Source organism: Oreochromis aureus, linkage group 16 (genome assembly GCF_013358895.1).
Source record: "Oreochromis aureus strain Israel breed Guangdong linkage group 16, ZZ_aureus, whole genome shotgun sequence".
In the NCBI taxonomy this organism is placed as follows: Eukaryota; Metazoa; Chordata; class Actinopteri; order Cichliformes; family Cichlidae; genus Oreochromis; species Oreochromis aureus.
Window position 1 is genome coordinate 15,772,074 of NC_052957.1, and position 24,354 is coordinate 15,796,427.

Sequence of the window (24,354 nt, forward strand, 5' to 3'; positions counted from 1 at the left end):
AGTTTTTCTTTGGCCTGCAGAGGGCGCTTTGCAACTAGAAATTCAACTTTGCCACTGTTTCAGTAACCTCCTCACTTTGTGTGCTTGAATATGAAAATATATCAAAAGTGATTTAGATACAAAAGAAATTTTAATATTTATTTCAAAATCATGTCAAGTGAAGTTGTCTATCTACAGTTTGAAACCAAACACAATGAAAAAGAAAAATTACCATTTTGTGCAAAACGTATGCATTTCACAGAATATGAAATCGAATTAAATAAATCAGGCACATGATGTTTTACAACTCACAACCAGCATGAAACAGAAGACGTTTTTTTTAAGATAGAGAAGCAATTTACTCAATACAGACTTTTAATAAACCACAATAAATACACATTTCATTATATCATTCGTAATAAATACTGGAACATAAAACCAAACACAGGATTCCCACATGGATGTCATCGTATTAGCCTTCTCACACTGTATGCTTTGGCACAGTTAATCAGAACTATTGGCTTTGCCGATGCCACCGATTGCCTGAAAGCAGTCTGTATACTTCCTTTGTGGCACGTGGCATGACAGGTCCCAGCTACTCGAGTGTCGCACAAAACCACCCAAACTCTTGCGCCGAGTCTTCTGATTATAGTGATGTTGCGGATATTTGCAGCTTGGAAGTGGGACAAATATCAGTATTCATGCAGGAGAGCTCAAGGTAACACCAGCATTACAGCAGCGCTATTCACTGAAGTATTGCAGTCCTCCACTTGTTGAGCAGTCACTTCAATTTCCATCTTGTCTGTGATTTTAGAGGTTATTTATACATTTCTGGTAAATATTCTTTCCGTATCTGGCTGTCATTTTTGATGGCTTACAGGACTCCAGGAGCCCTACTGTGTACTATTTGAAAATAAGTTTTGATTGTCAACCTTGAACATATTTACCCTTCATAGTTTTAATAACTGTATATTTTTAACCAAACAAACAATGCTTAGAATACAAATATAAAGCACTGTTAAAGCAATGAAATGCCCCATCGGCTGATTTTACTAAGGATTTTCTGTAGAAGAGAAAATCTGTTTAAACCATTAGTCGTACAAAACAAAAATTTTAATCTTTATGGGATTTACGTAAATAAACATCTAAGTTGTTAGACAGTATAATGTTGAAATCCCATAAGCATTACTGGCACATTTCTAGAGTACATATTTTGTCCACTAGACCAGTTACTGTTCAAATTAATTCTATTTTACTGATAAATATTCCATAGTTTTTGGACATTTGTCAAAGTATGACTTCATTAATATCCCTGTATTTAAAAAAATCTTCACATTAAAATCTTTTATAGTGACACATGCTAATTGTGTTATTCCAAGAGTAAACAGCAGGGGAAAAACTGAAGTCATTTCAAACCAACTGCATGCCACTGGACCCCAACACGTTAAGTGCAAAAGGCTGTGAATTGATTTTGACATTTCTATTGATATCATATTCCAAACATACAAATAAGTTTTCAGGCTTTTTCATGCTTTTCAAAACCATAGAAAAGCATATAATTGTGACAAAAACAAGAAAAATGTACATTATGTATACAACACTTTTTTTTTAATATAAAACAATGGCGTTTTTTTCCCAAACATCACTGAGATTCCGAAAACGGCATGCGTATTGTTATCAAAACATTTACAATATAAGTATACACATACTTCAGAAACAATAAATAAATTGGCAATAAGCCTTTTCTTGCACATTTGACACATACAGCAGACATAGAAAAGTTCCATCTACAGTACAATATCTGCTTAAAACTAGAACTTTACATCTGAAATTACAGGATACATTGCACAGCGTGACATAAATTATGCTTTGATGTTTTTTTGATACGTTCGATTTTGCAGTTAAGCACACAATGTACTGGAGACAGCGAAAAGCACCTCAAAGCCTTTTACATAATGAACTTATGGCTTTATAGTTACAGATGAAAATGCATTACGGCGCTGTGAATTGCTTTGAAATTTAAGGTCAGATAATCCAAAAAGGCCATGATTATGTCCCTCTTGAAGATGTAATACTACTTAAAGAATACTTAAAAAGGTGAGGCACACTAAATGGCTGTGACCTCAGGGCAGTGGTCTGGTAAAGGGAGGTTCTTAGTGTTGTTTGCTAGTAAGGTCAGGTCAGAATGTCCGTTGAGACTTGACTCTTGTGGTGGCTGCTCAGTTGTCATACATGAGCTGTGACTGCTGTAGGAACCCTGATTGTTATTGTTCAGGTAATTTTGAAATGGAGCCTGGTTCTCGTTTTCGGCCTGTTCCTCAAACGCCGCTTTGGACAAAACTTTATTCTTCGGATCAGGTGTATAACAGGTCAGCGGGGTGGTAGGAGCACCACCGCTCAGAGTAAAATGGTGATTGACTGCGTATTGTTCTTCAGCATGATTAGAGTAGTCTGTGTACTGCTCAGCAGTGACGCTGAAAGGTCTCTGGGCCACGTTGCCGTTGGTCGTACTAACTGGATCTTGGAATGCCAAGTTTTCCCCATAAGGTTCACTAGGCTGGCTGGTTTGGCCGTTGGAGATGGCGCTCGAGCCCCCCAGCTGATAGTACTCAGCCGGAGAGGAGTTCATTAAATAAGTGTTCCCATTAATGTGGTTGTCATGTCCCACAGAGCCATCACCGTAACACAGCACAGAGGATAAGGGCACAACTTCGGTATGAGAAACCGACGGTGTCGTCATGTCGTCGTCAAAATTCTCAGACTTCTCTTCATCATCGTCGTCCCCCTCCTCGTCCTCAGAGTCGCTGTTAGCCAAGCTTTGTGTGCTGGAATCAGACAGCCCGCTGCAAACGCTGCTACTGTCCTCCTCATCGTCCTCATCTTCGTCGTTCTCCTCTTCCTCCTCCTCCTCCTCTTCATCTTCTTCCTCGTCTTCATCATCTAGTGTCTCCTCCATGTCATCTGCAGCTTGAAGGTGCATGCTGGCCGCCTGTGGAACTGCATCTGACAGAGAGTACTCCAGCCTGTGCTGTGATTGAGCAAAAGGGTTTCCACTTCCCAGGTCGCTTGCTTCGCCATGGTACCCGTTGGTTGGGGACGGCTGCTGCTGCTCACGGCTCTTCTCCAGTTCGAGTTTCATTATAGTGTGCAAGAAATGCGTTCGGACGCGAATGGGATTGAACTCCACTCTTCCAGTTGAATTGCTGCAACCTTCTTTAGTGCAGCCACATGGAAATGACATACGATCCACCTGAAAACAGAAAAGCAAAGAAATGTACGGATTTTGTTTTAAAATAACACGTAAGCAAGTTCTTTAATGTAGTCTATAAATTATTCATGTAAGCACATTCTCTTTAAATGGGCCGCATGGTTTTTTTTTCTGTTTACAAGTCAGAAAATAGAACGTGAAGCTGCAGCATGTGTGTCATGGGATTTACCTGGCATTTGATCCCTGCAATGCTGCAGGCGCAGGTCTCAGGGTCACAGAAAACCCTGCAATCACAGCCACAGTCCTCTCTGGACATGCGAATAGCCCGAAGTTCATGTTTTTCTTCCACATCAATCTTCTTTACCCCAGAGGAGCGCAGCAGTGCCCGACGCTTTTTAGTGGTAAGAGGCTGCAGGAAGAAGTACTCGTCTACTTCTGTGTTGTCCAGATCAATGTCATCATCAGATATGTCCTCTGCTGTGAGTGTGTTGGCCTCTTCAGACTCCACTGTGCCATTCTTAGTCAGCTTAAAAAACAAAAAGGAAAAAATATTCAAGCACAAATAATAAGCTAAACTCATCAACAATCTGGTTTATTTTAAACGATAATTCATTCAGGAAAAATTCATCACCAACAATGACATCTGCTGAATGTAGGTCATAAAATCCACAGTAAAAAAGATTTACAGGTAGGATTTTGTTCAGAAACCAATAAAAATGCTTTCACCTTGAGTTTGATTGAGTTGAGTTTCTCCTCCTTCAAGTGGTCTCTGAGCATGTCTCTGTGGATCCTCTTCTGCTCTAGGGCAAATTCACCCATGGAGTACTGCCTGATCCAGCTGTGCCTGCTGGACATGCCCAGTGTGCTGCCTCCCTGGCTGGGCACGCTGGTGAAGCCCTGCCGTCGGCTGAAGTAGTACACTGTCACATTCTCAAAATGCACCCTTCTCGTCCGCAAGCGCTTCTCCCTCTTCAATATTGAGTTAGCTGAAAAGGAAAACAGGAAGTCTGAAAACAGTACAGTGCATGCATGCAATTCTTGTTTTTGTTGTAAAGTGGTTTTGATAATTAACTTACGCCACGTGGAAAGGATTACAGCTCTACTTCAAGAGCTTATAACTGCTGATTTTTTCAAATATATTTTACAATTTTTTCTGCTAGAGTAGAACTATTTTACAGCCGTGTGAAATAGCCTCTCTTTCATATGTCTATATATATATATATATATATATATGTAGAGATATAGATGTAGACATATAATTTACTATAGCAGTGTAGTGAATTAGCACAGATTTTCATCATGTCTCTCTGCTTCCACTTGGCATGCAAGTCTTTAGTGTGTCTTTTTAAGGAGAGCTCTACAAGGGGGAGGTGCAGAGAAGAGGGCAACACTGGAGCATAAATAATCCCCTGCCTGGCCCAGAGATGGAGAGAGCTGGTTCACAGGAGCAGTGTTCCCAGCATTCACCCCCCTATCAGACAGACAGGACAAATAGAAACCATCTGGTTCCAACAGCTCTCCACCCCATGCAAAAGCGGACAATGCATTTCATTACACGTGTAGAGCTAAGAGAGCAAGACTGCTGAGAAGAGCTGAAGAAGAGAAGAGTAGCATTACCTATAAAAACAATAGATAAATAATTAACAGATGTTAAGAGCTATGTAATCAGATTTCATATGATGAATATGTTTCATATATGAAATTTGTCCTAACAGATCTTCTTTTAAATGCCCCAAGACTCTGATCTGACTGTTTCGTAGACACTCTAAAAGACAAACAGACTACAGATGTTTTTCTTCTTCTCTGCCCAACACCACAGCAAAGGATGTAAAGCAAAGCCACTCAGGACCTAAGTGTTTCATCTGTCTGCCAAGATACTCAATCACTACATGCATGTTACTTCACAAGAGCGCTGTCTCCCAGTGCGCAGCTCTCTTGTTGCTATTAGCTGACCTTCGAGGCCCCAGTTACCGGCGGCTGCAGTTGACACAGAGGCCAAGAGGAGCCTCAAGAGACGCAGTACAAAACTTCTGTCTCTAAGCCCCCTTACTGAGGAAAGGGGCCCCCGTCCCCATGTATGTCATTCATACACGCAAAAAGGCATCATCAAAAACTCTTATTTCACATTGTTTTCTTGCTACCTGGCTTTAAAAAAATCAGTTATTTATTTACTTATATAGCACCAAAATCCCAACAACACACATCAAAACGCTGTATACTGGAAGACCCAACAATAATAGTAAAACCAAATTAACCAAGTAAGCAAACTGTGCAGATACACAGGAACACAAACATGCTGTCAAATATGGCTCTCTTCTTTTGCTTTTTAAGAATCAAATTACTGAGATTTTTCAGCCAGCATCTGAATGTTTTCAATATCCTCCACAGTATTAACGACCTAGTATTGTTTAATCTATTTCATTCACATTCTGTCGCACGTCTTTAACCGTAAGATTCACATGTGCACCATGTCTTTTATTAGAAGTGACTTCAGTATCCTTTGAAACCTGGAGAGGAAACGTGCCTTTTGTGATAGGTTTCTCTGAGACTGGTTTCTTTTATTCAAAGTCGTTTTTAAGCCCAGACATACTGTGAGATCTTTTAACAAGGGGGCTCCTCTGAGTCACCTATAAAATCTCAGCTCAAAACTATATTTGCATATATTTAGTGGCTTCTTCATTTCACTTGTCTACTTGTATCTCACCCCTATCCTATTAATGCGGGACTCTAAACTACAGCTGAGTAAACTCATTACTTGACTTACGGAAAAATTATCTGCAAATGTTTCAATGGATTCATCATAAAGAGGTAAATATTTCAAAGTGCATTTGATGATTTCATCTTTCTGTCTAGAAATGTGCTGTTTTTTTTGTTATTTACATATATTTTGAACTGAATATGTTTTATTTTTGCTGATTTTATATTTTAGGAAAAGACTAATAAAGAGTTACACTGGGATCTAGAAATCGTTTTATCTATTTTAAAGACTAAACAATTAACTGATTAGTCAGCTGATTTCAAACAATTAATAATGCATAACCCACTATGCATGAGTCTGTTCTCAACGGGGCTGCTCTCATTAAAAACAAACAAACAAAAAAACTAGATTGCAATAAGCAGATCATTATTTAAAACAATAAACTTGTTTTTAGATACATTAGATAGATATTGCATTTACATGTGCAGTACCAGTAATGTTGCACTCATGCAGCTTGATACAAAATCAGCTATTTCCTCTGGCTGGGCCAGTACACTGATGATGTTACTAATGAGGGAGGCTGCCTGTGCATGCTTCCCTTTTATTACAGCACCAGACTCTTTGCCTCCTCTCCTCTCTAATGCACAGCCATGACTGTAAATTCATATTACATTCCGCTATCGACAGACATGCACATTTGTCTTCTTCGAGCAGCATCCTGCAATAACTGTAGGCTGCAAAATAAGGCTGGCTCAGATTTGGCGTAAAAATCCCTTTCAGTCCTTTAGCTTTGTCTATCACGAGGCAAAATGATGACATTAATCTTACTGTCACTGAATATAATGCACAAATTTAAAAGATGCAGGCACTCACAGGTGAAAGGGCCTGAAGCGGAGGGGTTGACACTGTCGCTGCTATCCCCACTCTCACTGTAGGAGACCTCATCATCAGACTCCCGCACGGAAGAGCACGGGGAGGAGGAGGCTTCCACCTCCTCAAATTTCCTCTTCAGTATTCCGCTCATGGCCCGCCGCATCTGCACCTGAAACCGACAGACAGCAGAGGGGCCACACATTATTTAATATCCAGTTCGGAGCCCTCATAATCTTCAACTCACTCAATTAGCAACCAGCCAGACTCTCCCACCATCACTTTCACTCAAACAGCACAAAATCTCTACTGCTACTGTCCCAGCTCCCAGGCACTCTCCCGGCAATTGATCACTTGGCACAAAGGAGCAGAAAAAGAAAGGCGAAAGCTGCTAATTATATACTATGTCTTCCTTACAGGAAGTTCATTCCACTCTCTTTGATTGAGAGGTTGAAGAAAAAGAGAAAATGGACCAACTTGTCTAGCGTTTTTACTTGTCAGGTTGAAATTATGTACAATATGTAAAATCTAAGGTGTCTGCAATTTAATTGCTGCTATAAAACACAGAAGTGATTAAAAATATATGCACTGGTCTAAAATGATGGCTTTCTCTTAAAAGAATACACTAAAATTTTCACATGCATGGGATATGGAACTTTATACAGGTGCAAACTCAAAGATGTTCATTTTCATGTACAAGTATGAGAACAATTTCATGTCTAGTTTCCATTCCCCTCTGTACTATGGGTTTATCTTGCCGCACTTGTTTTCCTCCATCACTTCCGTTTTCCCACACGTTCAGATTCACCTCATTCAAAAATGTCAACATCGGTACCTTCTTCAAACAAAACTTAGTCCTTGGTCTTTAAAGTCATTGTAATCTGTCACACTCCCTTTCAAGACGTCAATCGTGCATCACTCTTCCTCTCCTTTTCCACCTCATGTGATTGTCCACCATCAAAATCTAGACCCTGGGACATCCAGTCACCATCTCCAAAACCCCCCCAAAAAACAAACAACAAAAACAACTTCAATTTTGCATGTTCCAATTTCCTGCATAAATTTTGTTCCTCTCTTCAAAATGCTCTGCCCTTATTTAGAAAAAAAAGAAGACTCCATTCAAAAGGGAGCTACAGTTAAGGCATATGCTTCCCACAGAGGATAAAGAAAAGGCCTCCTGTGAATGCAGTTAGAGGCATCGCAAATTGGAGTCAAAATCTATACTGTGAAAAGCTGTAACTGCTGAAACAGTGTTGAAAAATGCACTCTGTAATCATGCATCATAAAGCACCGCAAAGATATTAGCAAAAATGGAATAATAGACATGATCACTGCAACAAATCTTCCAGAGAAAGCCGCCACAGCGCTGCTATGAAAACATATTTTAAACATGAGCTCTACAGTAATATTGGACAGCAATGTTACGCACAGTTTGTTATCTGCGTGTAGGTTCAGCTGGCTGTTTGTGGTTAGCATGTCATGCTGTGTTGTAGTGTTGCAGACCACTTCAGTGTCAACTGAGAGGGTCCATTAACTCCCCTGAGTGATGATGCAATTAGACAAATAAACAAGAACAAGCTCATCAGTCAAATAAAATAAAACTAATTATGATTACAGAAACTGGCTATATGACACTGCAATAACTATCAATTGCTCCTTTTTCCTTCTTTTTTTTGATAAATATCCTGCCATTATTCTCTAGCGTGTAATTAATGGCCTGCAACATTGTAGGACTTGTTTAGTGGTAATCAGTATTTACATGACATTGTTAAAATGTTGTTCCTAATCATAGTAAATTACTTGTTTTCCCTGCTTTAACAGCAGTAGTTGGAACGTCATGTCACATTTCAAAATAAGGCCAGTGAAATAGTGCTGCAGTAGCACAGCAAGGATTGCTATGACTGGCAGCTTTTCCCTTGCTGCCTTTCTCTCGGAGAACCTGGAATCAGTAAAGACAGTGTGCATCTTCACCCAGTCCCACTCCGTCTATCTGCCAGAGCAGCTTGTGGGGGAGTTCCATTCACAGACAGCCTCAGTGTTTCATCTGGGCTCTGCTATCAAATCATTACAGATGCAAATGCTGCCTGAGAGACATGCTGCCTGTGAAAGAGGTGCAACCCAGAGAGGACTAGCACTGCCAGCAAGAGGGTCATTGTTCCCGGGAGGATGTGCTTGTTCAGTGCAGTGACATGGCACCACCAGCATTTGGAGAACCTCCAGAGTCAACAGCTCTACCTACAACTAAGGAATGTGAGGCGTCCTCCATCTGGGAGAATGTGAAGAGGAGAGGAGTCAGTCAGGGTAACGTCACTGAAAAGATTTCTCACCAAAGAGAAATATATGTTTATTTATTTTAAATAGAAATAGGAGTCTGTATCCTGAGCTTGTAGATTTTTTTTAAAAAAGTGAATGAATGGATGAATGGCTGACAGGAAACTCAAGATCAATATACTCACTTTTATTACAAGAATAAGATTAACTGAAGACAGACTAGATTACACGAGCCTGCCCTGTGATATTTTACATTTTCATTAACAGAATCTGCTGGTCTCAAATGAAAAACAGCAAAGAAACTGGTTTATTTCACAATCCACTTAATTTGTCAGCCAACAGGAATGGAAATTTCCACCATAAATGACCTGTGCAATTTTAGTCCATTTCCTACTGAGGGTCCTAATTAGACACTATTGTTGGAAACCTATTCGTATGCTTAGCCCTTAGATGATGCTGCACTAGGCTTTGATACCAAAAGTGGTTTCCATGGAGATTCTAATGTACTCTCACAACTAGTGCTTTCCCATATGGCAATGTTTCCAGTCTAACATACTGTGTACAATAAAGCTCTGACGTTAGAGAATGAAGTTAATATTTAAGCAAATTCTGCTGATGCATTTATACACAGTTTCTCCTTCGCACGAGTGTTTAATAGTTCATCTGTATTCAGCTGTGATAGCATGAAAAGTTAAAATCTTAACACTGCATACAAATGACATCATAAACCACAGAGCTGCGGGTAACATGGGGTGAACCTCTCTCATCGTGGCTAAATAAAAAACAGAGATGGTTGCTGCTCTCCAACAGCTCTTTCTTTGTCTTCACTGTTGCCTTACCACTAATCATGGCTGGGCAGCACACACTGTGGTACAAGAGAGAAAATCCCAGAGAAAATAATGCAGCAAAAAAGCCAGCTTGGAAAGCCCCTCCCTGTGTTTGCCTCTGTCTGCACACACATCAACTGTGGAACCCAACTCTTATCCTTAATCAGCTGCGCGCACAGCACTGTAGCACACTTGCATTATGAATACAATTATTTACCCATCATCATTCACAAGGTTCCCACAATAACAATAAGCCGATTTGACAACGTGAAGCTCAAAACACTCATCCCAAGTGATGCCAATGAGCCTGTGGCATCTGGAGCAAGTCATGACACATCAATCCTACAGTGGCCACATTTCACTTCTGTGCATGGCCTGCCCCCTCACAGGAACAACTGACCTGTATCCACTGGCTGAGTGTGACTCCGTTCACCTCTTCTCACAGCAGTACGGCAGCACAGTCACAAATGTGGCTATTCAAAAAAGGTGAAACATGATGAATGAAGAGAGTCCCATTTTGTTTCAGTCCACTGACTTGCAACGACCCCTGAGCTCCACGGGCATGAGAAAAAAGGGTGCAGGAGTGTGAGACAGACTGGTAATTTTCCTGTTCTGACTGCACTGTCGGTACCATATGCTTTATTGTTGCAAGATGACAGTCTATCTCATTTTAACTGCCTCTCTCTCTCTCTCTCTTCTTCTCTTTCTCTGTCTCTTGCTGTCTTTTTTGGCCACACAAAGGCTCATTAGCTGCAGCCGGCTGAAAGGCAGGAGCCTGACTGGAGAAGAGTGGAGCAGAGCAGAGGCAGTCTGTGAGATCACATGGGTGGGATGTCTGAGAGAGAGAGAGGAGGGGGGAGGGAGGGAGAGAAGGGGAGAGAGTCAGGCGTGCCTCTGCTCCTGCTGTCTGCAGATATTTTTACCAACATGAGCTGGAGAGAGGAGGGGGCAGGGAGCAGGGAGTGAGGTGGGAGAGGTATGAGGGGGGTGAGTAAAAAGGAGAATGAAAAAATATGGGAGAAATTTATAAGGGTCGACGGTGTGGTGGTGGTGGTGGGGGGCTATGTGAAAGATGCAGGCCAGTGGGAAAATGGGATGGGGGGGGGAAATGCAGAGAGCATATCCAGAAGGGAAGGGTGAGGGGGAGAAGGATAACGAGGAAGAGGTGGAGGGAGGGAGAGGTGAAAAAGAAACAGAGTGAGGCAACAAAAAGGAAAAGAGGAAATGTTCAATGCCAAGAACAACACAGCAGAGAAAGATGGGGGAAAAAAGCATTAAACTACACAATCAAAATGTGCTGATTTGTAAAGACTATCCTGGATAAAGGCAGCAAAAATAGATAGTTATCTGTCTGCACGTAGCTTGGAGCTATAAAGATGCTGTATACCTGAAAGAGGCTGACAAGTGAGATCCACAGGAAACAAGATTTGTCAGTGCTGTAGAGAGCGTGCTCCTAACACTTCCTATGCCAGGAAGTTCTGCTGAAGAGTCAGTGAGGCCTTGGCTACTGCAGTCGAGGAGCCACAATATCATTCTCGCACTCGAACGGATCGTATGTCAACATAAAAGTCTTGCACTTCCTCTTACAGGATAGTTTTAAGACAAGAGGCTTTTTTCCCCCAGATAATACAGTATCGAGGTCGTAAAACAAACAGCTATTTCTGGACACAAACCCCACATACAGCGCAGTGGAAATAATAGCATGTTATAGACTCTGAAAATCTACGACCACAGGACAGACAAATGGTGGAAATACTGAGTTAGCAACATTGTTTGCATCACTGACAACATTAAAGAAATCCTCATACTCCTCAGCTTTTTTAAGCTTTGAAGTGGATATTATTTAAATACTGAGTTAGTTTATACAGTTTCAATTAAACCTATTCATTGATAGTATCATGTCAGTGAGTTCCTGCTGTTTCTTTGATGTGAATTCAAGGAAACAAAACTAATCTGCTCCTGCAATTTTTTGTATCATCATCTGTGTCCTCGCTGAACCTCAGCTTGACAGCACTGTGCTCCTCCTACTCTAAAAATCTCTGTCTCCTCGCCTCTTTCTTCCATACTCTGTCACATTATTTTCATGCACATTCAAAGATCACAATTGGTATTTTATGACTTATAACTATGAACTCACATACTACTTAATAAGGAACACGTTTTGTTATTCTATCATGTTTTGGTGATGTTTTAAGACCTGATTGATGATTTTTCCCTTACCATATAACATGCTACACTATGGAAAACAGCAGTAGCTGCATTAGTAGTAGTATTAGAGTGATTACACTGAGGATTGATATTGAGGGTCAAAATCTTTTTCTAGAATGGAAGTGGTCATTGAATTGGCTCATTTTTTATATGTGGTTACTCACTGCAGACAGGAAGGAGGAGGAAGAGTACCAACAGTACTCTGGCAGACTTTAACAATGCACTCAGAGATTACAGTCGGCCATTATGGTTGAATTAGAAGGACCAAAGAACAAGCAAGCATTTTAACAACTGCACCAGTAAAAAGGTACAAGTAACACGCAGACACAACAACAGGGTGACCTGTTCAATCTAATAAACCCAGTAAGACCATAGTCTGGTGAAAAAAACAATATTTCTAATTCTTAACTGCCTTCTTCTAAAAGCAGGATGACAATAAGAAAGTTGATTAATTTTTAAATCTGTCATTTTATATTTTGCTGCCTTCATTTTCTTTGATTGAGATAATGGTCTTATTTTTTTAAACACAGATTGCATCCATTGCATGGTTACTGTACTGAACTGGAAAACTGCATCTACTCTGTTCTTCTCTGATATAACTGAGCGTAATAATGGAAAGCCTGAACTACTTATCCTCATACTTTCTTAAATATAAAAATGATTGCTCTGCTAACGACTCTGAGAAAATAAATGTCAATGACTTGGCATATATTGTTATATTGATAGGTGGGCACATGAGAAACACTGATTTATGCCTGCTGGCATCAAATTCTGTGTTGCAAAGCAAGTCTTGAAAGCAAAGCTACTAAATTTACCATCTTTTCCATTGTAACTTAAAAAAACATCTATATGAATATTTCTGTAAAAGAGGCAGGTGGCGATATACCTACATCAGGTTTATCTTATTTAAATCCAACATGAATTTTAAATAAATCACATTTACACCTTTGGTATTTATGTAAATGTTTTAAAATTAAAGCTCTGTTACAATACCAGTGTATACTACTTCTACCTGTGGGTGTAATATCTATTTATTAATAATAAAACAAGATTCCTCTCTTGAACAAAAGCTTTACAAAAGCTTTGACATATTTCATTACAGTGGTTTGCTCCATCCATTGATCCATTTTCTTCTGCTTATTCAATTTAGGGTTGTGGGGGGTCTGGAGTCTGTCCCAGCTGTCACTGGACGAGCGGCGCAGTACATTCTTTACAGGTTGCCATTCTATCACAGGGCTAACGCAGAAAGACAGAGAATCATTCACTCCTGCGGGCACTTCAGAATCACCAATTAGCCTAAAAGGCATGTCTCTGGACTGTGGGAGGAAGCAGGAGTTCCCGGAGAGAACCCATGCACACTCTACACAGCCACCCAGTCTATTCAGCCACCCAGTCTATTCAGACCCTGAAATTCCTTGCTATGATGGAACCACTAGCCACCTCATTACTCAAAGCAAATTATAAAAATCAGGACTTTCTTCAACCTGGATGCCATGGATGTCTAATCTTTGCAGCGTGTTTAGCTGTATTTTCTACTTTACCAGCTTCTTACTGAAAATGGGAACAAAGAAACTAACCAACCTGTCCCATTTCCAAATTTTGTTTTGTCATAACATAACATGTCATAACAAAATACAAGTACTATTCTGGCTGCAGCCATAAAAAAATATGTCCTATTGTTATAATGCAATTGTTATAAATACAATTTTTAGTTTTAGCTGTTCTTATTATCACTTTCTACAGAACGTTTCATAAAATATGCCATTTACAGCCTCATCTATATTCCTTTAATGATTTACCCATGAGCATTATGGATACTGTATATGCTCCTCTATTACATAAAATAAGCCACAGAGTTGGCATTTGTTACACCATTGCACCAGTGATGGTGACCTATATTTGCTCTGACTCCAACAGCCTTTTTCATTTATCTCAATGAATGAAACTGAAGAATAGAAGAAACTGAAAAATATATATATAAAAAGAAAGGTTTAGAAATAATTGAACTGCCTTAATGCAGCCCTGTTGTAATTACAGACAACATGAAAAGCTTCTACTGTAACGAATTAAAAGTAAATCACAACATCTTAAAGTCCTGCTTTTTAAATTTAGCAGCTATAGTGGAGTAAGCAAATCACTGTTGCCAGGGTCTTGCAGACAGGACCTGCATATGTATGTTTTCAGTTAACATCCAACATTTAAAACCAACAATTACATAAATTCTTCAGTAATCTCACTAAAACATTTGGCTTTGAACTGTCTGTCTTCATGAAAACATATCAACAATTCGTTGGCAACGGTGGCCATGAATCACAACCTTTATTTGAGGAAAATGGAGTGAACCAAGGATGAATCATTGCACCCACCTTGTTCATCACCTTCATCACAGTCATTATCCTTCTCGGCACCCGACACAACTATCTCACAGTATGTTCAAATACATGAAGACCAGATGGTTGATTCTTCAGCCTGTCGAGATCAACAATGACCAAGTATCTCCCTCAGGTGCATCAGCAGGGCAGATCATAATGTTATCTACTGTCATTCACAACAAGCACTTCAGTGCTTCCACTTTGCTTTTCTAAAGGCTAACAACAATATAACAACAAAAAACACTATGTTGAATAGATTACAATTTTCAGTATAGCTTCGTATCCGAAAGTAGTTAGCAGTTTGCCTCCAAAGCTAATACTGACAATTGACGTGAGGGTGCATAAGCAAGCACTACCACTGTTATGTGTTGCAAAAAGCGTAGAAAGAAAAGTATTTGCTAAGAAAAGACAAAATGAAAAAACACCAGATAAGCTCAGTACCCCATTCACATCTTCATGCTAGGTAGCAAAGAATGCAAAGATCAACGCACCAAGAAATATGCACATGGCACTGATGGAATCAATGGAAAAGTATATCTTGATGGAGAATAGTTCGTAAAGAAACAATACTGAATGATGGATGACTCCAGCAGGCAGCAGCAGACAAGGCAGATCGATGTTACATCACCACCACATCTGCAGTGGAACCCATGGTTTCAATGCAGAAAAGGTCTCTCTTAGTTGATTCATGGAACAATTTGTATTAGCACAATACAGCGTACCATAACCGGTTGATTAAGTTTAGAAAAGACTGTCATTGTCATTTTGACAGTCTTATCTAACAACTTGACTTTTCTGCAACTTAACTACTTAACCACTGACTGACATGCATATGTAAGTTAAAAAGGTACAAGTAACACGCAGACAATTGTCAGGGATAATTACCTCTACATGAAAAAAGCACACACCAAAGATTAATAAAGAAAAATTGAAACCAAGATCCAAAATAGTGCACTGTTCATTTCTATGACTGCTCAGTGGGCACATACGCTGAAAAGCTTTTTAAGCATTTCTGAGCTTTTATGTTTTGGGGTCTACAGAGAAATATCCCGTGGCTGTTCTACTTATTTACAGTTTTACTGGAATCAAAATGATTACAGAGTGTAATCAGTGCAACAGCCAGTACAGGCCTTTTTTTTTTTTTATAATAGGAGTTGGCAGAAACCAAAAAGACAAGTGCAGATTGGATTGACAATAGTCAAGAAGCCAAAAATGTGATTCTTGTGAAATGGGCAGATAATAAAGTTATATAGGCTAAGGCTAATTTTGACAAAAAGCTGCCTTAATGACTGCATACACATACAAGGGCTGCCAAACGGGTTAATAGGGGAAAGGTTGGGTGAGTACAGACCGCATATACGCTAGGAAATCTTGCTTTCTTATTCCATCTGCATCCATAAAATGCCCATGATATTCAATATGGCTGGTAGCATCACAGCCTACTAGAATTTCCGCAGTGATGAAGTCCACATTTATACAGCCCAGATGGCTTGGCAGATCGTTTTATTCATTTTTTTTCTTTCCATCTTTCTTTCTTGATTATCAGATACATTTATTTTCATTGCAGCAAACTCTGTCTGGGTGACTGAGGGAGCATTCCAGCAGAACCAATTGAGAAGGATCACAAAGCACAGAAAAATCCTGAAACCACAAAAGATCCTCAGCCATGCAGGCAGTCTGACGTTGTGTTCGAAGTCATCTATCACTGGTGTCACACTCAACCATAAACGGCAACCTTGAAACAGAGAAAGAAAGCTTGGCAAAGAAAGAGAGAGGAATAAATAGATAGAGGCAGAAAGAGAGAGAGACCAGGTCTCAGCTGGACTCCCCCGAGGAGAGGCTGTGGCCTGGATGATTATACAGCTACAGATGATGTCAGTGGAGGATCCCTGCCACCGAGTCACACAAATGCAATGCTCACATATTCCTATTTTTTTTAAAGGTTTTCTAGATTAGAACAATACAGTAGAATATTTTTGTGTGGGGTGAAGTGTCGTTTGTCCTAATCTATATGTACTACATCTATAGTCACGAACAATTTAATAAACATACTCATTTCAATTCTGTTTTTGGAGACCACACAGTCACAGGGATCACACACCAAACATAATCAATCCAGTGGGTGGTTAGAATAAAAAAAGAACTAAATGTTAACAGAAAAAGAAAATAAGTCATTATAAGTTGCCTTTTTTATATAATGGAACTCTCTTAGATCATGGAGCTGTTTAACATATTAAAAAAAATGATGTGCAAACGCTGCAGTCAAGCTTAAGCTTTGATATATTTGCAGTTGGTCTGCCATGACACAGGTTAGGTGCAGAGCAGTAAGCAAACATCTCATAATTTTTCCATTGCGGTGCAATAAAGGTCGGGTGGACAAATTTTGCAAATAATTGATCAGTTGTCAAATAGAGTCGTTCGTATTCTCAATCATCTTTGAAAGACGTACACAAGAATGCACATGAGGTGGGGGAAAAAATATCCCCAATTAAACACAAAGGAATCCGTTTAAGGGAATGTTGTGACATCTACAGATTTATGCAAATGAGACTTCGCATGCGCTCTGTACATTTGTTAACTTGCACTTGCCTCGGGCTGCAGACAGATCTGCTTCACACACATGAAAAAAGGGGTGGGGGTGGGGGGTTGGGGTGGTGGAGTTAGAAGAAAGAGAGGGGAAAGGCAGGGTAAGGGGAGAGGGAGTGTAGCCCACTGCTCAGCACTCAGCACACGGAGGAGCTACAGCCCAGTGATGCCTGCTGCAGCCTCTGCAGCTACAGTACACCCCGATGTTGGGAATCATTGATCCGTTCTTCCTCCTTGTACAAGAATACAGGATCCTGATTAAACGCATGGGTCGAAAGGAAAGGGTGCTCTAATGTAGCACATTTAAATGCACCAGTATTCAGTCACAAAGAGGTGGAAATAATTGGCAGTCATACGAATGACTGTAATTATTATTGTTGCAAATTACTGTTGGGAACATTCTAGGTTTAACTTCATGGGAGCTTCACACCAAACAGTATTAACAGTATTTTAATAAAGCAAAACTACAGGACTGAACTGAAATTGAATCTTTAAGAAAACATCTCATGATAACTCCTTTTGTTGTTGTTGTTGTTTAGTGTTAATGATCAAAACATAGCACAGCAGACAAGTATGAAGACGAAGGCGCTCCACATTCAGACTGATGTTTTGATTTGCTGTAATTCAAGTCTCACACTGTGGAGGCACAATCAGGTACCCTCACCCTCACGTCAATCACAATGATGAGCTAAATTATTCATGCCTCTATATTTTATTTATGACTGTATTTTCCCATGCCTCCTGAAAGTTCGCAAAAGCCGGTTTGTTGGCAGAAACAGAGCTGCCGAAGCATTTCATAGAGACAGGGCTGCTTTTATCTTTCACGCAGGCTGGGAAAGCTGTGGGATGTGGAGTTCATATTCTGCAGACAAGCCTTATCATTTATATATAGCCAGTATCATGTTGAGATCTTGAATAATTTTTTTATATGCAACACATTCACACTGTTATCTGAGAAAAACGGTTAAGTAGGCCAGCTTTGAATGCAATTACTATATGTGGTGAATTAGAGTAAAAAAAAAAAAGAAAAAGACAAAATATCTCTTGATAGAAATATGTATTAATTAGCATCCAGGATACACACCTAATTAAATTTTGTTTTAAGGTATTGTTAGTTAGGATTATAAATTCTTATATAAAATATTTAATTTATAAAATATATAAATAATATATCCTAGCTTTCACTGAAAGCACCACAGACATCCATTCTCAGATGCTGTCTTATGTACACCAGTTCAACTGTTATTAAACACAAATATCTAATCAGCCAATCACATGGCAGCAACTCACTGCATCATGCAGCAAAAGACACATCATTTGCCATTCTTATCAGCTAAAAACAGGAAACTGAAGCTGCAATTCAGACCAAAATTGGACAACAGAAGCTTGACAAAATGTTGCCTGGTCTGATGAGTCTCTGATGAGTTCTGCTGCAACACTCAGATGGTAGTGGTGTAATGTGGGGGATATTTTTTTTGGCATACTTTGTCCCTCTTAGTACCAACTGAGCATTGTTTAAATGCCACAGCCTCTCTGAGTACTGTTGCTGACCATCCATCCCTTTATGACCACAGTGTACCCATCTTATGATGGCTGCTTTTAGCAGGATAAAGCACCATGAAGCTCAAATCATCTTATCACATTTCCTCCAGCAGAGCACCTTTTGGATGTGATGGAACCATAGATTTGCGTCATGGATGCGCAGCCAACAAATCTATAGCAACTCTCTATAGCAATGCTCTCATATCAGTATGGACCAAAATCTCTGAGGAAGTTTTCCAGCACTGTGCTGAACGTATGCCACAAAGAATTCAGAAGAGGGTCCAGCTGGTACTAGCAAAGTGTACTTAACAAAGCGACTAGTGAATGTGTGTAGCTAGTTTAAACCCAAAGTCACATGTAGTTCACACCTTTTGACAGAAAAACATTTATATTCTGGACTCTGCCATTCACAATTATAGGAACAGATAATATGCAAATGATTTAAACCAGCTTTATAACTGAAAATAGCACAAAGACACCATATTGGGTTTTATATGTAAAATATATGCTCATGCAGTATGGTGGTGCAGTGGTTAGCACTAATGCCCAGAAAGAAGATCCTGGGTTTGACTCAAGATGCCAGTTAGGGCATTTCTTCATGTTCTCCCTGTGACTGTGTGAGTTCCGCAGCCAATCACACCACTCCAAACACCTGCTTGTTAGGCTAATTGGTGATTCTGAATTGACCATAGGTGTGCATGCTTGTCGGTCTCTCTGTGTTAGCCTTACAACAGACTGGCAGCCTGTCCAGAGTGTACCCTGCCTCTTGTGCTGTGACAGCTGGGACAGGATTCAGTTCTACTGCAATCCCAAATTGTATAAGCAGAAGAAAATATTTGGATGGGTGCTCATTTTAAAATTGAAGCCAGCAACACATTTCTCACAAGTTGAGAAAGAGTCAACAAAACACACAGATACATACCTGGTGTAACTGTCAGTAAACAAAGCTTGTAACTACATCCTCAAAACACTCCAACAAGCAAAGAAATAAATATAAATATAAGTTATTCATTTAAAAATTATGGAGGCGCTCTCCCCATGAGAGGTTGGCAATGTCACATAGTTTAGAAGCTACTGTTGCTATGTGGTGGTGCGTTAGTGCGTATAGGAGGGGCACTTTACTGTACATATATGTGATAGCACCAGTTAATGCTGAATTATGTCAAGCACATATGCTGCCATCCAAATGTCTTATACAAGTAAGGCCTTGCTTATTTCAGTATGCGGGACAATATCAAACCACATTGTGTGTCAAGGTGCTAATCCAGCCTGTCACCTGTCAGCCATTCACAATATTATGAAATGAAAAATGTTCCAAAGGACTGCTGAGCTTTTGAGGAGCTGAAAAGCTAAATCAAGCAAAAATAGGGAAACATTTTGCCTTTAAAAGTACAGGAATTGGTTTCTTCAGTTCAGAGAGATGATGCAACACAGACGCAAACATGCCAAAGTCTCAACTTTAAAAAAAAAACTTTCTTTTTTTTTTCCCTTTTTTTAAAAAAAAAAAAATCACCATTTCTTAATTTCAACATTTGCTACATTTTTTCCACCATTTTCATGTAAACATGGCCTCTTAATGATTTGGAAATGATTGTTTTCTCTTTTTCAATTGTCACTTTACATAGCTTTGAAAACAGCGCTCAATAATAATTGCATTTATTTTCAATTAAAACTGAAATATATCCTGTAGTAATGAAATGATTTAAAGTTAAAGCACATAATTACAGGCTCACTTAATTCTGTTGAAATGGCTGCATTCACACTGGATATATAAAAGCATTTATGTAATGGTTTACTTTTCACTAACAAATAAAACTCATTAAGCCAGAAAAATGCGTCTTTTTTTTTCTTGTCATTCGATTAGCTGGCGACAGACAAAAGATTCCAAATAGGTGTCATGGCAACATCTCAAGAGAGCACAATCCTGAACCGTGAAAACCCGGCACAGCGTAGCCAGGAAGGAGCCAAAGACACACAAAAAAATCACTTCAAAAGCTTCTAAATTGGAACCACGAACCCTGCTGAGGGACACAAAGCTGCTATGTAATCTAAAAGGTTGATATTAGTTCAGACTCCATTCCTTCTATACAAGCTGTCGATGTTATGATTTAAATTCTGTGTTTGTGAAGAAGAGAGGCATCAATTAACACGTGCAATTAATGAAAAACGCATTCAACAGGCAATGAGGAAGGCAGAATTACTGAGTAAGCCAATTGGTTTTTGTTGCCAGAAGGTAAACTGTGTATAACATACAATAAAGACACCAAAAAATGTAACATTTTCTAATTCCTGCAATGTACACACACCTTTTATATCTTCTGTTTGTGTGGCCACTAAGGAAAGGCTGTCTAAAGTGTCCTTAGATCGTAAATGAGCTGCATCAAGATGTAGTTTATGTATAAAGTAATGTATTTATTTTCAGAGTCTGTTATTTTAAATTTAAATTTAGTGTTTAGCCTGATGGGAATGGGAGGGTGGATGACTTTTTTCAGATATTTCGGAAACCTTGGAAAATAGAAAAAAAAGAGAAAGAATTGCACATAGTCTAAAAATTACGATGTTAATGAAGAATTAACAGAAATGAGAGGATTGAAAAGCAAAAGAATATATTTAGAATTTCAGCGTATTCTTTGATTTTTTGTTTAACAAATACTTTAAAAAAAAACAACAACCCACAAACTTGTTAATCCTCCATGCAACAGCTTAGAGTTTGACCTTTAACCCAACTCAGAACATCTCGCCTAACCTTAAGGTTAAATTTAAAGCCACAAATTCTTGCTGTTAAAAGGACACGAAATAGATTTAAACGTGCATGTGAACTTTGTGTGCAGACAGCTCACCCACACCAGCCTCCTGCTGAGAGACTCCTCTAAGTGCTGCTAAGCCATCACACCTTTCCTGCGAATCTTCAATGGACTACATTTACTGTTATCGAGCTTTAGCCATCTGTGTTACAGTATGTAATACCAGCATGGCTGAATCAGTTATTCAAATAAGCCAGCTTAATGATACAGCTTTTCACAAGTAAATACATCTACTTAATGTTTCAGTGTCCTTTCACTCTGTGCCACATGTACTAATTAAATTCTGTTCCTCTGAGGACTGGATGCTGATCGGCTGAAACAGATGGATTGAGGAAGAAAAATACACAGACACAAGAAAAGAGGCCCCATTCCCCAAACACACACTCGCACACATGCACACACACACTCACACAAAGCCCACCTCCTCACCTTTCAGATCTCAACCGCAAATATGAAAAATGGTTGCATGTACAGTACATGGCCGCATGCTGGAGTGCATGCTTGGACACGGCTATAAACTGTTGGACTTTTGACTAAAAAAGACTGGCAGATGAACAATAAAGAAGGCTGTGCTGGATAATGATGCTGCCATGTTCAAGTCTGATGTAAAAAAAAAAAAAAAATCTGACAGTTCAAATAAGGATAGATTTGCATTACATACAAATACATTAGTGCTGCATGGTGAGGTCTTTGTTTGCTCTTTTTGATTGGTGATTTATTGAGAAAAAAATAAAGACGAAATATGAAAAATAGCATATTCTAAAAAGAATATGTCCCCTTTTCATCACAGTGATATCAGAGGCATCTCTCTCTAGTATAAACCAAAGAGAATAGCGCAGCTGTCTGTATTCACTAAACACTGTTGTCTGCATCAACATCACATCATATCTTGTTATTAGAGGGTCTTTTGTGGCAGCATAGCAACAGTTGTGTGAGCTTTGAGCACCGTCTATTTCACAGGCATAAATCCAGTATGTTAATGTGTTGTGAAAACTGGCGATATGATGTTTCAAATAGCATAAGCAAGATTTTCTCTTACCTTTAGCTAGAATATCAGACTGCAACGACCCGCTTCTGTTCTGTAAGGAATAAAGACGAGAGATGTGCATAGTATTTGATCCTCTGCAGCAAATCTAATCTGTCTTTAGGACAGCTAGAAAATCTATAGAGACTGTGCAAAATGTGCCCTTAAGAAATATGTTTTTATGGAGTTTGCTGTATCATCTGATGTAAAGTGCATCACAATATTTACAATTTTTCCTCCTTTCTTGTCGTTATCACAGCAGCCGTACACAGGCTTCGCCAGGGAAACTTTGCCATATCAGCACTGACATATGAATGATTGACAGAGCTTTATCTAAATCTCTTTGTGAGCCACTCTTTCCTTTTATAGTTGGGAGGCAGAGGGGAGGTGGGGGTATCCCTGGGGAGGAAGGAGGGGAAGAGCCTCGCTGCCTCCCCTGCCTGTTCCGCACAAGGCTCTGCAGGGGACTAGACTCTCTTCTTCTAGCAGTCCACATGAGAGGACAGTTGGCCATATACCAGTCTGCCTGTGTTACACACATGTGCGCACTCAAAAGTGACGCACAAAAAGGAGCTCTAACCTGCATGTCCGGTTTAGCTCATAGTATTTTTTTTTTTTAATCTAAACACTGAGCTGAACTCTTTGTGCGCAAAGCGTTTGAGCAATAAAATGGACACCAGTTTAATTTGAAGAAAAAGTATTAAATCGCTCTTAAATTTTAATGACTGTTTAGTTGTAGCAGATGTCCTAAGCAGAGTGACTGTTGAGCTGTGATGCCCAGTGTAGTTAAACAAATGTACCATCCAGTGCACTGACAAACAGCAGGCAAACGTAAAATCGTCAATTTACCTCAGGAAATAGTAAAAAGACGTGAGCAACAAATATAATCCGTCTGTCCATAATTTAATCAAATATGCAAGTGTTCAAATATAGGCCTGTTACCTGTGATTGATAATACTCACCATTCATTTCGTTACTATCATCAGTATCCAGCCAGTCAATGACGCCCTTTCCTCAATGGATTTCACAGTTTTGCCCCCAGCACCATGTCACGGCTTTGCCTCTGCGGAAATCACCCACCAGTGTGAGACCGTTAAACCCGGCCCCGGATTCCCGAATGATACTGGAAGTATCGGCACAACTGAGGTGTACAGCGGTGCTTAGACAGGCACTCCTTCCGGCTGCTCGGAGAACAATGGTGCAGCATCAGACTGACAGCTTCACGGCCAACGTGACTTACTCCGTCCAATCAAGGTTTTATAAACCAGGAATCAGCCGCAGAGCGCTGCTGCTGCCTGCCCACTGGAGCCTCAATGCAAATCGCCGTGTATCATCAGTGGAAAGACTGTGGCCGTAAAAGGTGTGTTTGATGATGAAAACATATCAGGAGATATTAGAGTGCTTATAATCCAGGCAGAGTTCCTGAAATGACCCTGAAACTGAATGAAAAATAAATATAGCCTATACACTTCTCACACTATTATCACCAATACGTCTACCATATAATATTTTACCATAAATATAGTCTAGAAATATAAATGTACCTTTACAGGGGTTAGAGTAACTTTTTAGCTTAATATAGCTGCAGCATTTGTGTAACATCCTTCATGTATTGTGTTACTGCGGCCTGTGGAATAATTATGGTTTTCAAACATGTCACACGTGGTAATGAAACTGATCGAGTTAAGAGGCTTATAAAAAGAAACAGCTGCCTTGACAAACACCCGTAGTCCAATGCATTTCAAATTTAATTAGTCTGTGCTTGGTTATGTAAGGTAAGACGGTCTCTATAGAGGAAATAAAAGGACGTAAAAAAACGAACAAAAAGGGGGTCTCTGACAGGTCAGCGCGGGATGCAGTTGAAAAGCTCTGTTAATTTTTATGTTAATTTATTAAAATAAATCAAATATTCATCATAAAGTCCTCATCATGGGCTCTCTTGAGGGTTGGGGGTAATATAAATCA

At 39.6% G+C, this 24,354-nt stretch overlaps 1 protein-coding gene across 3 annotated transcripts; it reads right to left on the reverse strand.

Annotated features, from left to right (window-relative positions):
• Nucleotides 1-13: 13 nt before the first annotated feature.
• csrnp3 (cysteine-serine-rich nuclear protein 3) lies at nucleotides 14-23,605 on the reverse strand. 3 transcript variants are annotated; one of them, XM_031743286.2, is made up of 6 exons: nucleotides 23,352-23,605; nucleotides 22,405-22,444; nucleotides 6,759-6,927; nucleotides 3,914-4,173; nucleotides 3,417-3,713; nucleotides 14-3,229 (listed from the first exon to the last, which is right to left on the reverse strand). In XM_031743286.2, the coding sequence occupies exons 3-6, from the start codon at nucleotides 6,919-6,921 to the stop codon at nucleotides 2,087-2,089; spliced, it is 1,863 nt and encodes a 620-aa protein (XP_031599146.1). In that variant the 5' UTR covers nucleotides 6,922-6,927; nucleotides 22,405-22,444; nucleotides 23,352-23,605; the 3' UTR covers nucleotides 14-2,086. The 3 variants fall into 3 exon arrangements, with proteins under 3 accessions (XP_031599146.1, XP_039456232.1, XP_039456233.1); XM_039600298.1 differs by lacking the exon at nucleotides 22,405-22,444; XM_039600299.1 differs by lacking the exons at nucleotides 22,405-22,444; nucleotides 23,352-23,605 and adding an exon at nucleotides 10,254-10,588.
• Between the last annotated feature and the right edge of the window lie 749 nt (nucleotides 23,606-24,354).

What these genes read in the sequence shown, in the direction of transcription:
- csrnp3 (XM_039600298.1), bottom strand. An exon ending in TCAACTCAATCAAACTCAAG is followed by an intron (nt 3,714 to 3,913) that starts GTGAAAGCATTT and finishes TTGTTTTTTAAG; the next exon opens with CTGACTAAGAATGGCACAGT. An exon ending in TTGCAGGGATCAAATGCCAG is followed by an intron (nt 3,230 to 3,416) that starts GTAAATCCCATG and finishes TTCTGTTTTCAG; the next exon opens with GTGGATCGTATGTCATTTCC.